Source organism: Panthera pardus, unplaced genomic scaffold (genome assembly GCF_024362965.1).
Source record: "Panthera pardus isolate Hobbes unplaced genomic scaffold, ASM2436296v1 HiC_scaffold_11, whole genome shotgun sequence".
Classification (NCBI taxonomy): domain Eukaryota; kingdom Metazoa; phylum Chordata; class Mammalia; order Carnivora; family Felidae; genus Panthera; species Panthera pardus.
This window is the reverse complement of record NW_026526666.1, coordinates 51,777,994-51,796,125: the sequence shown is the minus strand read 5'-3', so window position 1 is coordinate 51,796,125 and position 18,132 is coordinate 51,777,994. Positions and strand designations below refer to the sequence as shown.

Here is an 18,132-nt window from a genome sequence, read left to right as displayed (position 1 = left end):
AGAGGCCTCCCATCTTTTAGAGACAGTGTTCTTAACGTCTGTTTCAGGACTCCCAAGGACTATTTCAAATTATATAAATGCTGTATATGGGTGCACTCTGCTTTGAGAAGCATCCATAGTTTTGTATTAAATTCTCAAAAAGTGATTATGATTTCAATGCCTATAAATCACCTATAAAATCAACAAATTTTCCTAAATAAACAAAGCTTTTCATGACCTAATTTCTATCTCTGCCCAAACCTCATTTCCTCCCTTGTCTCCCCTTTCAATACCCACTGCATTCACACCCACTCACATGCAAACAGTGCCATACTTCCTGTGGTTTCTCAAAATGCCATATGTTTGCTCAGTTCCACACATATGTATATGCTGGGACTTCTTCTTTCTCACCCTCGTGAGATCGTATTCACTGTCAAACTTCAGTTCCAACATCACTTTTCAATGAAACCCTCCCTGACCTTTCCACTTGCTTTGTACATTTACCTAGAGAATATATGTAAAACACATAGTAAGTATGCAACAAATAATGGTGATGGAGGTAATGCTGGTAGTGAATATTGTTGATGATAATATTAGCCCACTGAACTGTAACTCCTTGAGAGCAAAGATTATATGTAATTTGACTTTGAATCCCCAGAACCTACCATAGTGTCTTATACCTAGTAAATAGTGAGCACATGTTTGTTGATCGATTACCAAGTCCAAGATACTGAAAGCCAAGGGAAGATAGCACAAGAAGAGACTTGCATGAATGAGAATTGCCAGAGAAAACTTTGTTGAGGAGGAAGATACACAAAGGGTAGGGTTTTTTTTAACGTTTATTTTTTAGAGACAGCATGAGAGGGGGTGGGGAGAGAGAGAGGGGGGGACAGAGGATCCAAAGTGGCCTCTGCACGGACAGCAGCCAGCCCGATGTGGAGCTTGAACTCAAGAACTGTGAGATCATGACCTGAGCTGAAGTCCGATGCTCAACCAGGCGCCCCAAAGGGTAGATTTTTTAATAGCCAGAGAAGATTACAGAAGTTACTGAAGGTAAAAGAAAAAAAAGCATAATATGTAATCTGCTTTAGGGTGGGGAAGAATAAATGTGTTTTGTTTGATAAGAAGGAGAAGCAATGATCGCCAACACAATTAAATACTTCGTCATTACGAAAACTTTACTGTTCAGTACCATGCCTAGACAGCAAACAGCGAAAACAACGTTAAATTTTGCTCCTTTCAGAAACCTCAAGTTCTATCAAAACCATAAAAGAAAATGCTTCCTTTAGACAAACTATATGGTATAATGGGGGAAAACATGAGCTTTATAGGACAGCAAATCTAGGTTTGAATTTTAGTTTTGCCACTTAACTGTTACTTTGGGCAAGTCCCTTATCGCTTTGAGCTTTAGTTTTCTCTTCTATACAATGGAAATCATAATGGTTATCCTAAAGGGCTTTTGTGGGATTCTTGTAAGGTATCTAGCACAGCACATATAGCAGGTATATAGCAGCACATATAGCAGGTATATAGCAGGTCCTCAATAAACATGAGCAGCACTGTGACTGTTTATAGTGCAAATTGATGCATTTGTGTGTCTGTGTTAAGTCAAGGTGTACCTTATGGCATGTATGTTTTTGGACATGTAAACTTGAGCCTACTTGATCTGAAGTTAATTGGGCATTTCAAAACAGAAATAACCCAGGAAAAGACAATGTGTAACATGATACTCCATGGACGTTTGTCTCTTTAAAATAAAGAAACGCAATAAGTTTTGAGTGTGTGGGCATTTGTGTAGGGTAAATGCTCAAATAAGAAGCTAGTAAGTTTTCTTTAGTAACTAACCTGCTGTACAAACTGTCATTCAAATACTGCCTTACGCTTTATTTAAAACACTGAAAACCCCCTCTGACTTTATTTTCTGCTTGGATTTTTTTCTGTAGAAAAATACACAATTGAATTAATTTCAAGTGTGTTTGTTTGTAAACCAGCCAAATATTTCCTTTTAAATACTTGAGCTCTATGTTAAATATACACACATGGTTCTTAGCACATTATGTGTTTTCAGTAATAGATTTCATCCTTTTATCCTTTAATGGACTTTTAGTTCCACACATATTAATATGTCTCCTATGTCCATAATAAATGAAAGTTTTCCATTTCATGCAGGTTCTTCCAGGGGACCCAGCCCCCTGACCATGGGAGCCCAGGACACCCTCCCTGTTGCAGCAGCATTTACAGAAACAGTCAATGCCTACTTCAAAGGAGCAGATCCAAGCAAGTAAGCCTGGGGCTTGGTCCACTGGATTCTCCAAACTTTATCCCATTCAGTGGGGGACACCCTAGTTATAACTATTTCATTCCTTATCCTAAAACCAAGAAAAAAAAATTGGTTAACAATAACAGCATACCTAGAATGGAGGAGAAAATTTAATTAGAAATATTAATTCATTGCTTTTTTAAAAACGTGCCAAAGGACCAAAAATCTATTATCTTACTATCCAGAAATCTCTGGTTCAGTTTTGAATGCAAGTTATAGACAATCCTAACCCAACCACGTAGACAGTGAAAACACTTGTTATCTCACAAAAGTAAATGTCTAGATCATGTCTTTATTGTCTTAGTTTGTAATGGATCTGAATCATTCACATACAAGCTGAAACATGGTACATTGGAATGAGAACCTGGAACAAAACACATGGCTGTGTTCATAACACAGAGATTAGTAAGAAGACAGGTTATATGTTATCAATACGAAGTAAGGAGGAATTGGCCAAAAAAACTATAATCACGGCAAAGTAAACTCTTGAGAAAAATGCACCACTCTACTCTGTAATTCCATGAGCCTGATTTCACTTATTTCAGTACATACTGAAGGTGGACTTGACCCGAATGCATATATAATATGATTAAATATTTTGCCTTTCTATAAGGAGTTCCATAGATAGAGTTCAGGAAGTTTATGGATTCCCTGAAAATTATACCATTTATCTTATGTGTGTGCATAGTATGTTTGTTCATAGAGAGGATCTACAGCATCCATCAATTTCACAAAAAGGTTTATGATCCAAAAAAAAAAAAAATTAAGAGTGATTATTAGTCTATACTGAAAACAAAAGACCAAAGTCAAACTGACTTTCAAGTGTATCACTAACACAATTCCAGGTCTGAATGTGATGGGTAAACAAAGGACAAATCTAAGTGAGGAAAGAATTGCTTTTTATTTTTTACTTATAAGGACCAGGACTTACAAAACCTTAGTATCCATGGAAATAAGAATTAGAAAAATAATAAATGTTAACACAGGACCCTAGACTATTTATGAAAAATTTTGAAACAGTGATAATTAACTATAATGAAAACTTGGATCTCCACATATATTTTAAGTGGGAATTTATATGAGTAATTGTGATTCCTCTTTACACTTCAGAAACACTAGTTTTTTTTAAGTCTAAATCTAACAATATTATGCTGGGCAACATGATTAGTAACTCTACCTTAGGTGTTCTATCTAGCCAGCGGGATCTATCAACTTCCCTAAATGTTATGTCCTTTTCAACAACATTTAGATTTTCTTCTAGGCCCAGACTATTGTAGAAAAACAAACACTATGGACTCTGGTGTTTTAGTCCATTTGGGATGCTATAACAGAATACCATGGACTGAGTGGCTTCTGAACCACAGAAGCCTATTTCTCATAGTTCTTGGGGCTGGGAAGTCCCCAAGACTTCCCAAGATCAAGGCTCTAACAGACTCAGTATCTGACCAGAGTCAGCGGCGTCCTGGTTCATAATAACCTTAAATGGGGGTGGGGGAGGGAAGCTAGGGAGCTCTTCGGGGTCGCTTTTATAAAGGCACTGATCTCATTTATGAGGGCTCTACCCTCGTGACCTAATCACCTCCCAACAAGCACCGTCATATTGGAGATCAGATTTCAGTATATACATTTTGGAAGAACACACATATTCAGCCTGTAGCACTCTGGTTTCCCCCATGTCTTCTCTCCATCTTCAAAGCAGGATGGTAATTTGCCACATCCACATATCAATAGGAATTAAAAACTACTCTTACAGAGTATGCATTTGAACTGTTAGAGCACTTAAGCACCATGTGCTTAAGTTGTATACATACTTCATATACACATACTTGTATTTCTGTAGACTCTTCTTTGAACAATTTGTATAACTTTCTGTAATACCAGTTCTAAGGATTATACTTATTATTGACTGACCTACCTATACCTTAGAAAGCTCAGGCTCATCAGACTTGAGAAAAGTGGGAAAAACACACCTTTAAAAGAATAAGAAAGAGTAAAAAGTAGTCAGGAGAGATGTCTATACCAGCATGAAAAACACTGGGAATCACCCAAGAATGAATTCTCTTTTGTCTGCTTACTCATTGGCTTTCATTCATTAATGTATTCAGAGAGACCTAATTGGTGGTAGGAGAACTTCCATTTTTGCCCCCTAAAATCTGTTGTCAAAATATCACTCCTCTGCTCAAACCCCTCCTGTCTTGTTCAAAGCAAAACCCTAATGCTTTAGAATAGTCTATGAGGCTCTACATTATCTGTCCTTTGGGACCCTTCCCCCATTTCAGCTACCACCTCTTTGATCTTGTCTCCATCACTGGCGTTCTTATTCACTCCACTCTACCCACACTGGGTTTATGGCTGTTCTCTGCCATTTGGCCAACCTCATCTGCATCTAAGGGTCTCAGCATTTGTTGCCCTTTCAGCCTGGGTGAAATTTTCTCCAGCTACCTGGGTGATTGCCCCCACACCTCTTTCAGGATTCTTCAGCAGATTTATCAGAGCCCTTCTCTGTCCACCCTATGCAAATAGCAACATTTCTTCCTACTCACTGTCAGCTCTTTCTCCCAACCAACCTCACTTTCTTCCCCCCGTCCCCCATTGTCCTGCTCTCTAATTAACGTGCTGCATGTTTTCAGTGTCCACTGTCTGTCTCTTCCCCCACCAGAATGAGAGCTGGGACTTTGAGCATTTTCTTCATTCTTATATCCTCAACACCTAAAGCAGGATCTGGCACAATTGTTGAATAAGTTGAGTTGAATGACTCCCCTAGTACTTACAGAATGGCTGCTATGTGCCTGCCATTGTACTAGACAGGGGTTATATTGGTGATGAAGACAGTTGATTTGGAAAATAAGACTTGTGCATACATATAATACAAAGTCCACTGTAGGAGAAGTGTAGTTATGGTGTAAGGGGGGGCTAAGAAGCTTTTAATAATCTTCCTTAAATCCTAAGGAGTGGTGTAGTAACCTACCAGTCACTTTGTAGGTCTGTGCCTATACCAGCTGGATTCTTCATCCTGTTTCAATTTGCCCAGCACGCTAGAGCACGTATGTGGGCAGGTGTGCACCTGTGATGCTGGTATCCATGACCTTGGCATTCCAGTGATGTGGCGCTTGAGCCAAAGCAATATTAGTGTTTTTCTTATGTCCTTCCAAATTAACTGAGTCTTTGACTCTTAAACAATTGCATATACTGAGTCTGTTTTCAATTATATTGCCATAAGTAGTTGCTGTATATATTGCATTATTGATAGATGGGAGATTCAATAATTTCATTGAAATTATGAGATCCGAAATTTATGAACAGATCATGAAGTGACATCCTTCTAAATTTAATTTCAGCTCCAGGCAGTGAATCATTTTAATTGCTGCTCCTTTGTTATTCACTTTCAAAGAAACAACCCAAGTTCAAAACTTCTATCCTGGGGTGAGCAGGGGAGGAGGAGGAGGAAGTCAAACACAGCACCACATAGAGAAATGATACAGAAAAGGCATGTGGACTTGCTTTTGCCTGTGGTTCCTTCTCATCCTGGACCCAAAGCCTTCCCCATTTGCTTTCAGACCATATATTGGAAACAGAAATCTACCACTTTAATTATTATATAGTATGATATATGATCCATTTGAGTATAGTTATACTCTTTCTTGGAGTATTCAGAACACCTGTAATAGGCATTTTGATACCCGGGTCTTTCTCGGTTGCTCATAGGCAGAGAACTCCTTGACTTCTGCTGTTGGCTGGGGAAATACATCTCCCATTATCCACTCCTATTTGAACAACCCAGGCACAAGGGGTTAAGTCTTTATTCCCCTGGAAATAAACATGTTTCTGTGTTATGTGCTCTCCTTCTCTTATCATCATATTTCAATTATTTATCTAAGTGTCTGCCTCCCCACTTAAACTGGAAGTTTGGGTGAAGACCACGTCTGTCCTGTTTCTCCCTGCCCATTCTAGGGCACTACATAATAGCTGGTACACTGCATAGACACTCTCTATATAATGGATAATGTTAAGTGTATGAATTTATTTTAACATTTTATTGAGTTCCTACTCTGCACTAGATTCTGTGTAATTTGCCCCCCAAGACATAGCACTCGCTTTATAATCATGGGTAAGATATGTGCAAAAAAAGCTACAAAACTGTTTTAAAAAAATACGTACATCTATCCAAGGAACCTATACAGGAAAAACTAAGGAAGGCCGAATAAACAAACTATTAAGGAAGGCTTCAGAAAGGTCTGCCTTTGAACCAAGTCTTGAAACATGGAAAGGAGTTTGCCTAGTACCCAAACCAATGAAAGGGCGGACAGCTGCACATGCACAGAGGAGACTGTGGGCTTGGTTATCAAAGCAATGCATGAAAGTCATGTTTATGTGAGCCTTGTACTTCTTATGACCTCACATATGTCAAACTCACACACTTCCTAACCAAAATTGGCCAGCATTTCTGTTGGATAGCTAACATGGTACTGCCTGTGGCAATAGGGAGAACCCAGTTTAGAAGTCACTTAGCCAGGTGACCTTGAAATTTTGCCATTCTTGACAAATGTTTCATTTGTGGGGATTCTCATGATTTCGAATTTTGTTCATAACATGAGTTTGTTAATATTTCCATATTGCCGTATTTTCGATTTCCATAATTCAAGCTCACGTGCAATGTCGCCACATTGCATACTGATAAGAACAGTCGTTAAAGTTAAGCAAATATTTTCCTTTAGTGAGTATGAGTTGAAAATATTCATTTTGTGTAGAAAATTTCAGATCTGGAAATAGATACTGGATGAGTTAATAAGTCAGTAAAGTTCTGAATGGATGAATCACTAAATCAGCAAATAAATTATAAATCTGTGACAGTTGACATGCAGTACAGAAATGTAATATACATGAAGAAGCTTGGTGCTTCTTTTTTTTTAATTTTTTTTTAATGTTTATTTATTTTTGGCAGAGAGAGAGAGACAGAGCATGAGTGGGGAAGGGTCAGAGAGAGAGAGAGACACAGAATCCCAAGCAGGCTCCAGGCTCCAAGCTGTCAGCACAGAACCCAACACTGGGCTCAAGTTCAGGAACTGCGAGATGATGACAAGAGCCAAAGTCGGAGTCTCAACCAACTGAGCCACCCAGGCTCCCCTTGAAGCTTGGTGCTTCTTACATTGGTTTATATTCACTACTTCTTTCATCAGCCGTGCAACACCATGAGCCCTTTGAAGACGGGGCTGTTTTGCTGATTTTTAAATGGCCTCCCCACTCAAAACAAACAAACAAACATTACATGATTAGGAGTCAATAAATGTTTATTGACTAAATAATGCCACTGCCTCCCCTCACTGACTGGCTTTCAAAAGAGAAACTTTATCCCTCACCAAGACACCACTTACACCTCATTTTGAGCAACCTGGAAAAGTCACTGAGCAGATCCCTTACCAATTGAAAAACATTTCAGCCATTGCTGCTGACAACAATGTACTGAGGGACAGTAGGTACTGAACTCTGATTTAACAAATGCTCTGACTAATTATTGTTTTCTTCTGAAGTTGTGAAATAGTATTCTGCACATCCACATGTTGAAAAGCATTGAGAATAGACTCAGCTTAAGGGGAAGTCTGGGCTCAGCCCCAGTAATTAATGCAAGGTTTATGTAGCTGAAATGCAGAAAAGGAAGACAGCAGAACTGGCATCCAAAGTGGGGAATCGACAGTACTCTCCAGAAGAGATGGATGTGCAAACTGCCAGAAACCAAAATTTTCATCCAGAGCAATGCAGAATTATGGATGACCATATCTGAATGAGGGGAGAGAAGGGGAACATGGCTACCTTAGGAAGCTTTCCTGCCCTCCACCTTTGACCTCAACCTGGCCTTATACATAAGAGTCTGTAGCAATTCTTCCCATAAGCTATTTTATGCACCAAAGGCCATCTCCCCTGAGACACATGTGTCTCAACAATCACAATTTCACAGCATACAAAATGACTACGGGGCAAATGGCGCTCCCTGTGCTCAGATGTTGAGCTGAGTTTCCATCTATTAATCTCAATTTCCCTAGAAAGTACAGTCCTGAACTTAAAGTTATAGAACTAGTACAAGGGTAAGTTATCCAGATGTAAAGGGAAGTCGTAAAGAAGTTCACTCATTTTAAATATTTACTGTTTCCTAAAGAAGAATAATCCTTTTGAGGTTTCTGCTTCTGGCCAAAGTGTCGTAACAGGGACCGATTTATCTCTTTACCTGAAAATGCCTTGAAAGTGGACAAAACATGTGAACAATGATTTGCCAGACCCTGGATCTGGGGTAAAGGACAGTGACCCCTGAGAGGTGAGGTGTACCATATGAATGCCTAGCTTTCTTCCTTAAGTGTTTTCAGACATGATACGGGGAAGCCCAGCACATTCCCAGCTGTTTACGAGGAGGTGTCTCACCGAGGCATACTCCACAGCAAACTGACTTGGGGGTGGCAGAGGAAGCTAATGGCCACGTGGTGGGTACTGCAGGTCACCATGCACTGCAGAAGCTGGCTGTGGAGAAGGAAGGTGTGCATGTGACAGGAGACTGGAGCCAGAGAACCCACCTACATTGCAGGATCTGGGCACTGGGGCAGCCCAGACACATGCACTACAGGGGCCAGATGCTGGGGAAGCTGCCTGTACCACCAGGCACTATCAAAGCCACATGGGCTACAGTACCCACACACTGGGGATGCCACATGCTCTGCAGAGGTCCCACACACAAGCTTCCGGCACCGCAAGAGCCTGGCACCAGGTATGCCCTAAGTACTGTGGAAGCCAGCCTAGCAAGTTCCCCGGGAACGGGGAAGGAAAGATCTCTTTTTCCTGCAATGTCTTTTTAGCGCCCTCTACTGACAAAATTTAACATAGTGCCTGCTGGCAAAGAAAAAGTATATACAAAGGGCTCAATAATTTTCTCAGGGCAGGCAATAAAGGGTGAATTGGAACTACATTGATTTTATATAGAAATTGACACCATGATTTTCAATTTCATATTGAAGTGCAAAGGGACTACAGAAGCGAAACAATTTTGAAAAAGAAGTTGGTGGATTAATGCTACTTGATTTCAGTGTGATCCAGTGATTCTCCTCCTACATTTATTTGCCAAGAGATATGAGAGCATATGTCCATACAAAGACTTGTACAAACATATTCACCACAGCTTTATTTGTAATACTTAAAAACTGGAAAGAGTCCAAATGTTTTTCAACAAATTAATGGATTAAAAAACAAAACCCCTGTGGGCTAGCCATATGCTACACAGCAATAAAAAGTCATGAACTATTGATGCATACACTACATAGATGAATCTCTAATTACAGAGTGGAAGAAGCCAGAGGAAAAAATTACATACTTTATGATTCTGTTTACATGAAATTCTAGAATGTGCAAACTAATAGCAGTGTCAGAAAGCTATATTAGCAATTGCTTAGGGATAAGGAGAAAAGCAGCAGAGAGGGATCACAGAAATGTGTGAGGCAACTCTTAGGGGTACTGGGTATTTACCTTAACTTGATTGCATGAGGGCTTCACAGGTATAAAATATATAAAAAATTATGGAAGTTTACACTATAAACGAGTGCCATTTATTATATGTCAATTGTGCCCCAAGAAAGCACTTTAAAAAAAAAACAGTTATTCTTCCTTTCAAATTATTATCTTATTGTGCTAACTTGTATGACTGATTTTTACAGTTTCAACCGAATAGACATGGGATAAATATACAGTTAAATGGAAGCAGGGAGTTTACCTCTTCAGTACAGAAAAGAACATATTCAAGACATCAATCATGTTACTGAGAACTAAAATAAGACCCAGTCAATAGTGTGATAATGTTGTGCGTTTGATTTTATTATCTTCAAATATGTTGCCAAAGATTCAGAAATCAGAGACCAAAATAACCACCAAAATAGGTGATTCTATTGTGAGGTGAACAGATAGATATTTCTACAGAAAGAGAAAAGCTGCATTTTTCTTACAGTTCAAAAGCACATTCAACAGATGGCGACTTTTTTGGATAAGTGTTAACACAAACCTTGCATTCTCAGGTCTTGGAAATGATTTAGTAGTTGACAGCAGAATTGTTTAAGAGCTTACCTTGTGTCTCTCCTGCTATTGTACTATTGTTACATAAATCATTTCTTTTTCCCAACTGTTTTGATTCACAGCTTATTGACCTGGGCTTCCTCTCTCTCTTTCCTCTCATGTGTTTTGATATGCCAGATGTATCGTGAAGATTACTGGAGAGATGGTGTTGTCTTTTCCTGCCGGCATCACCAGACACTTTGCCAACAATCCATCGCCAGCTGCTCTGACTTTTCGGGTGATAAATTTCAGCAGGTTAGAACACGTCCTGCCAAATCCCCAACTTCTCTGCTGGTAAATATATTTTGCACAAATTTTTTTAGAGATGTGTGTCGCTTAGCACTGGATACTTAGATGAAGGATATACCTTAGCAAGAAAATAGCATGGTAGAGAAATTGCCGCTACTCAGATATGTTTGTAGATTCAACCCAGAAGTTTGCTACCTGTCAAAATCTTTTGTGTATAATCGTGTGTAGATGCTTATATGTATTCTAACGGCCAACCATCTCAAGGGGCTGAAGAGACATTTAGAGTAATAAAATCTGTATCAGTGACAGTTTGTTTATTCATTGCCTGTTTACTTGCCATCAGTAAACAATGGATGAGGAGAGTGGGAAATAAGCCCAATAAAAGGAATAAAATCCATTTGTTGTCTTAGCATCTTTTAAAGTCAAATGATAATTGAACTGTGAGCTCGTCTTCACATGAGCTTGAAGTCTTTTTCGTGAAATACATAATTTCGCAGTAATGGTAATTGTTTTAATGGAACTGTACATGTATTCAAAGAAGCTAATGTGAATTTGTTTATATAAATATGCTATTCACATTTTCTAACTGTTAAATCTGAACGTGGACCTATCATACCTACATGCATGTGGGTTCACACAAACATACACGTGTATGGAGCTATTAAAAATGATCAACTATACAAGTTAATTACTGGCAATGAATGAGACAAAAAACTGTCATTCTTGACAGCTTCTTATCATTAAGTCCTGATATTTTACTCAAAAATCTCTCTCTAAAGTGGCCATTTTTTTCTCTTTACTGTGACCTCCCTGTCCAAGTGACCACTGTCATTTTCCTGGACCACTGAAAATGCTTTCCTTCTTCTCTTCCTGCATCCAAGCTTGCCCCCTTACTGCATTTTTTACACAACAGCTGAGTCACTTTCTGTGAGGTGAATCAGGCCATCCTCACGTATAATCCTCAAGTGGCTTTGCATTGCATCTGTACCTGAATGCAAACTTGTTACCACTGCCTTTGAGACCTAGAGTCGTCTACCCTTGCCTGCCTCTCTGTTATCATTTCCCACCGTCCTGCCTCAGAATCCTGGTAGCTCCAGCCAGGCTTGCCAGGCTTAAGAACAGGCTGGGATTTGTGTGCTTGTTTCCTCCGCCTCCGATACTATTTCTGTCCCTCTTCACCTGACCCTGACTCACTCTTCAGATTTCAGCTCTGCCTTGTCTCCCTGGACCATTCCACTCCTCTTCCACCCCCAACCCCCATTCTTAAACCAAATATGCCCTCTTGTTATTCCCTCTCAAGGTATCCTTTTCTTTCCCTTGTTGCTCTTGCTAGAATTAATAATTATATATCTGTTTGTGTTTCTTCATTCATCCATCTCCCCCACTAGACTGTAAAATCCATGAGAGAACGGAACACATCTCTTAGTTCACCACCACATCGTCAGTACCTTCCACTACACCTGGCATCTAGTACGGACTTAACTAACATTTGTTCAATGAATGAACAACTCAACTATCATTTAAAGAATTTAGTCAAGCTGGGTATTTATGTAGAAATAGCTAAAGGTTGTCGGTATTTGGAATTCAAGGACCAACATCGTTGCTTTCTTCACTGAGACTTGTTCACTCAGTGGTGACAAAACAGTCACAGATCTGTCAGGTGACTACCAAGATCACCTCCTCCTCTTTGGTCCTTGTGATGGTTTAACTGGCAAACTTGATTCCAGGTTTACAAGTGTGGAAATATATGGTCACGCATTAAATGAAAAATAAACGTAAAGCAATCAAGACTGGAAATCAGAAGCTTGTTATTTCACTCTCCCTCTCTGTTTTTGACGTTCACATTGAGCCAGTTAATTTTATTTGTCAAGGTTCCTCCGTCTGAAATTAGGAGTTAGGTGCCATCATCTCACGGGTTTGTTTGTTAATAAGACGAGCGTGGGTGTTACAGGTTTTGTTGCATTTTTAGGCCATTATGTGGCCAGGTTTTTAATCATATATGCAAGAGTTTTATACTTATATTAATATATAAGTCCTAGGAATTGAATTAAATAAAACCCTGAGTATGTTTTTGCCTGACACAATATTATGTAGACCCTTACCTTACTATTATTATCTGCTAAAACAAGAATAAAAAATACTCATTTGGACCTTATAAATTCTAAATATTTGATTATTGTGTCAGGGCTGTGACTGGTAACTCATGGCCATGTAGCTTATGTGGGTTTGTTATGTGGGACTGCTCTAACATCACTACTACCAGCCCTAGTTTTTAAAAGGCAGCATAAGCGAGTATTTTTCTCGATCACAGTACAAGCCTTTTAACATCTATTGCCTTAGACCAGCCAATTCTCTCATTTATGTGTTCTGAAAGACTTCATTTAGGTTCGCAGCTTGGCACCTGAACACCTTTGGGTTTGCGACCCCTTGACAGGGACCAAATTGAAGTTTACTTCTACTTTCCCATTATGAAAGGGGTTTGCTTGTAAAGAATATTCGGGAACAATCGTGAAGCCAATCATGAGACTAAAGAATTCTCAAGACTTCTTGAGCATTCAAGAATCGCCTCTCCAAGTAACTGGCATCTCTATCTGATTGACAAAGCTTTCTTGAATATTTATTAAAGCAAGTTCTCTGAGGAATTATCATAGATATATGACTTAGCTTAATTTGTTATTAAACTTAGAAAATACATTTCTGTAAAAAATAGTGTCATTGAAATTTTCCCAACTATTCAGATCTGCTTAGTACAAATTAATGACATGTTACTGGATATTCATTCTGTGCCTCTATTTTGGTACAGTGGGAAAGTATGACCTACAGTATACTGACCTGGGCTGGCATCCTGACTGTTCTTATTAGCTGTTACCCATAAGCAAATCACTTAATTTCACTGACTCTCTATCACTCTTATCTCCAGCCTCTGGGTAACTTGGATGCTCTTAGGTAATACAAGTTTAGACAGCCTTCATCAGTATCCTCAGCTCAGCTTACCCAGGGGCAATGTCTCAGGGGCCGGGAATCTTTTCCATCCACATCCTACATGCCCACAGTTGTAGAGCTTTGTTTTTGTTTTGTCCTCAACAACCTATACCAGGGCCCAGCAGAATTCACATGGGTCATGCTGAGACTGAGCCCCCCACAGCCACTCCCTCCTAACAGATCAGTAGCAGTTTTAAAGCCCTGATGTTTTTTTGACTCATTCTCTTAATTTGTTTGACTTTTGGAGGCTGGATCATACCAACTTACTTCTGGCCTGCCTTCATCACTTTATTACTGTCATCCTTCTGTCTTCTTAACGTCTAATTTCCATTCAGTAAGTGAGTTGTATGTCAGGTTACTGAATTACTTGGGCCCTCAGTTTCCTTATTATGTGAAAGTGAACAGAGGCTGCTCACACTCTTGACTGATTCCATTTGTCATTGAGACAAGCATTTTCAAGATACATTGGGTGACTGACGTATGGAGAGACACCTGAGCAAAGCTAACAAATCTTTAAGAACACGAAATTCCTGGGGCACCTGGGTGGCTCAGTCAGTTGGGCAACTGACTTTGGCTCAGGTCATGATCTCACAGCTTGTGAGTTCGGGCCCCGTGTCAGGCTCTGTGCTGACAACTCGGAGCCTGGAGCCTGCTTCGGATTCTGTGTCTCCCTCTCTCTCTGCCCCACCCTTTCTTACTCTCTGTCTCTCAAAACTGAATAAACACTAAAAAAAAAAAAAAGAATACCAAATTCCTGAATTCATCACGACTACATTTCTTTATTGTAACTACCATGATTATTATCATTTAAATTCCAAGACCATCTTGTAAGTGCAGTGACTATTTTCTGATCTGGATGCTCTCAGATAAAATACCATGGTAGTTTTAGGATCACATTTTTCTCCTCAGTTGGAGATAAAGACTGTGTTTACATTTGGCCAAAAATTACCTCAGTAATTTCTGAGAAACTACTGTTCACGTCAATTAAAAAAAAAAAATCAATGTACCCAGCTCCTTGATTGCATTAACTGACTAATTCAGAGGAAACTGTGGTCATGTAGAAAGAGCTATTAAGTTTGGGTTAATAAATAATTCACTCTTTAAAGCAACCAGTTATCATCAGGATTGGTTGATATTATTGGGCACTCACTGAAATTCGTAGCAATACAATCATACTTCCTTATGTGTATTAATCTCTTAACATAATACCATTCAGAACTGCAGTTGTACTAAAGCTATAGTACTGTTAGTAATATGATCTCTATAGATTGTCATAGATGGATATAGAAATCAGATGACACTTTGCTAAGATGCTTCTTTGAGTGGATAATATTTGTCACAAGATGCGACTCAACAATTTTTTTTTCCCAACTGAATAGCGATAACACTCAAAATGATGCCAATACCAAGGAATTCTGGGTAAACATGCCAAATTTGATGACTCACTTAAAGAAAGTGTCGGAACAAAAACCCCAGGCTACGTATTATAACGTGGACATGCTCAAGTATCAGGTAAGCCTATTCATACAGTCAGGGTGTCTCTTCCACATTATAATTGTGTATTCTAATATGCCTAACATTAAATAAAAGAAAATAAAATAACATTCCTTTTAATCTAACTTAAAAGCTATAATTTATAAGAAAATAGAAGCTTAAAAGGCTACTTGGAGATTATAAAAATGAAGTTGCAAGAAATTTCAATAATTGAGATTGAATCCTATGAATTTTAAAGCCTGTGGGATTTTTCTTTTAAGCCTCCATCCCATTTGTCATTAAGTGAACCTAGAAAGCAGACAGAATTCACCTACTGCAACTTGAGGTGGGTGTAAAGTATTAAAGTGTAGGCAAGAAACTGAATTCTGGAATTAAGTCAGCTTCCTACTGGCCACTGACTTTAGACACTTAATCTCCCTGAACCCCTGTTTCCTCATCTGCAAATAAGGATAATAGTGATTCCTACCTAGATTTTTTTTTAATTAATTAATTAATTTATTTATTTATTTATTTATTTATTTATTTATTTTTATTTACATCTAAGTTAGCTAAAATATGGTGCAATAATGATTTCAAGAGGAGAATTTAGTGATTCATCACTTACACTTAACACCCAGTGCTCATCCCAACAAGTGTTGTCCTTAATGCCCCTTACGCATTTAGCCCATCCCCCCCACCCAAAACCCCTCCAGCAAACCTCAGTTTGTTTTCTGTATTTAAGAGTCTCTTATGGTTAATCTCCCTTCCTGTTTTTATATTATTTTTCCTTCCCTTCCCTTATGTTCCTCTGTTTCGTATCTTAAATTCCACATATGAATGAAGTCATATGATATTTGTCTTTCTCTGACTAATTTCACTTAGCATAATACCCTCTAGTTCCATCCACGTTGTTGCAAATGTTAAGATTTCATTCTTTTTGATCACCAAGTAATATTCCATTTTATGTATATATATATATATATATGTATATACATATATATATATACCACATCTTCTTTACCCATTCATCCATCGATGGACATTTGGGCTCTTTCCATAATTTGGCTATTGTCGATAGCGCTGTTATAAACACTGGGTGCATGTGCCCCTTTGAAACAGCACTCATATCTTTTGGGTAATACCTAGTAGTGCAATTGCTGGGTCATAGGGTAGTTCTATTTTTAATTTTTTGAGGAACCTCCATACTGTTTTCCAGAGTGGCTGTACCAGTTTGCATTCCCACCAGCAATGCAAAAGGGTTCCTCTTTCTCTGCATCCTTGCCAACACCTGTTGTTGCCTGAGTTGTTACTTTTAGTCATTTTGACAGGTGTGAGGGGGTATCTCGTTGTGGTTTTGATTTGTATTTCCCTGATGAGTGATGTTGAGCATCTTTTCATGTGTCTGTTAGTCATCTGGATGTCTTCTTTGGAAAAGTGTCTATTCATGTCTTTTGCCTATTTCTTCACTGGATTATTTGTTTTTTGGGTGTTGAGTTTGGTAAGTTCTTTAAAGATTTTGGATACTAACCCTTTATCTGATATGTCATTTGCAAATATCTTCTCCCATTCTCTCGGTTGCCTTTTAGTTTTGCTGATTGTTTCCTTTACTGTGCAGAAGCTTTTTATTTTGATGAGGTCCCAGTCTGAGGACTGTCTTTATTCCATTGGATATTCTTTCCTGATTTGTCAAAGATTAGTTGGCCATACGTTTGTGGGTCCATTTCTGGGTTCTCTATTCTGATCCATTGATCTGAGTGTCTGTTTTTTGTGCCAGTACCATACTGTCTTGATGATTACAGCTTTGTAATACAGCTTGAGGTCCAGAACTGTGATGCTTCCAGCTTTGGTTTTCTTTTTCAGGATTACTTTGGCTGTTTGGGGTCTTTTCTGGTGCCATACAAATTTTAGGGTTGTTTTTTCTGTGAAGACTGCTAGTGTTATTTTGATAGGAATTGCACTGAATATGCAGATTGCTTTGGGTGGTGTAGACATTTTAACAATATTTGTTCTTCCAATCCATGAGCATGGAATGTTTTTCCACTTTTTTTGTGCATCTTCTTCATTTTCTTTCATAAGCTTTCTATAGTTTTCAGTGTATAGATTTTTCACCTCTTTGGTTAGGTGTATTCCTAGGTATTTTATGGTTTTTGGTGCAATTGTAAATTGATTTCTTTCTGCTGCTTCCTTACTGGCATATAGAAATGCAGTTTCTGTATGTTGATTTTATATTCTGTGACTTTGCTGAATTCATGGATCAGTTCTAACAGGCTATTCATGGAGTCTTTGAGTTTTCCACATAGAGTATCATGTCATCTGTGAAGAGTGAGAGTTTGACTTCCTCCTTGCTGATTTGGATGCCTTTTATTTCTTTGTGTTGTCTGATTTCTGAGGACTTTCAACACTATGCTGAATAACAGTCCTACCTAGATGTTTTTATAGGTTGTTGTGAGGGATTAATAGCCTAATATATTTCAAAGTATTTGTAAAATATAAGTAGCCCTAGGCCTGCCGTTTTGTTTTAAAGTGAGCTCTGAGGAATCCCATTTGTTGTTTAGTTGTGGTCATACTGTTTTCCAACCATCCAAGGTATTGGGTGGGAATCACAGCAAGCATGTTGTGGGATTGCCTTAAAATCTCAGCATGTTTATTTTTTGGCCACCAGGAGCATCCAATCAAAAACATACCTGTACAAATTCAAAAAGCACTTGCCACTGGGTAGAGGAGCCACTGTGAAGTCAAGAACTACAACTGAGATAGAGGGCAGAAACAGGCAGGGAAGGGTCAGTCTGCTGTGCTTTTGATTTACTTATATAACACATTTTCAAAGCATGTTCATTTGCAGAGGCTTGTGCCGCTAAAAATATTTCAAGTATAAAAACTTATAATAGTTATCTAACTAAAGTTGTCATTGAAAGCCATGTCTGTCATTTTATAAAAGAACCCATATCTGGGCTTGTTTCTGTAGCAACCACTGCTGCCTTCTGAGCTCAACCTGCCCTCAGGCCCCTTCCCCATGGTGTCCCTATGTGTGAGCCATGCTAGGCCAA

General features: G+C 38.8%; 1 protein-coding gene across 1 annotated transcript in view; it reads left to right on the top strand.

Moving 5' to 3' along the window:
- Positions 1-18,132, top strand: part of SGIP1 (SH3GL interacting endocytic adaptor 1) — a 202,901-nt gene that overhangs the window by 172,470 nt on the left and 12,299 nt on the right. Inside the window, exons 20-22 of the mRNA XM_019448970.2 lie at positions 2,149-2,260; positions 10,520-10,675; positions 14,992-15,124. Of these exons, the coding sequence (XP_019304515.2) occupies positions 2,149-2,260; positions 10,520-10,675; positions 14,992-15,124 (401 nt within the window). The remainder of the gene's footprint in view (positions 1-2,148; positions 2,261-10,519; positions 10,676-14,991; positions 15,125-18,132) is intronic.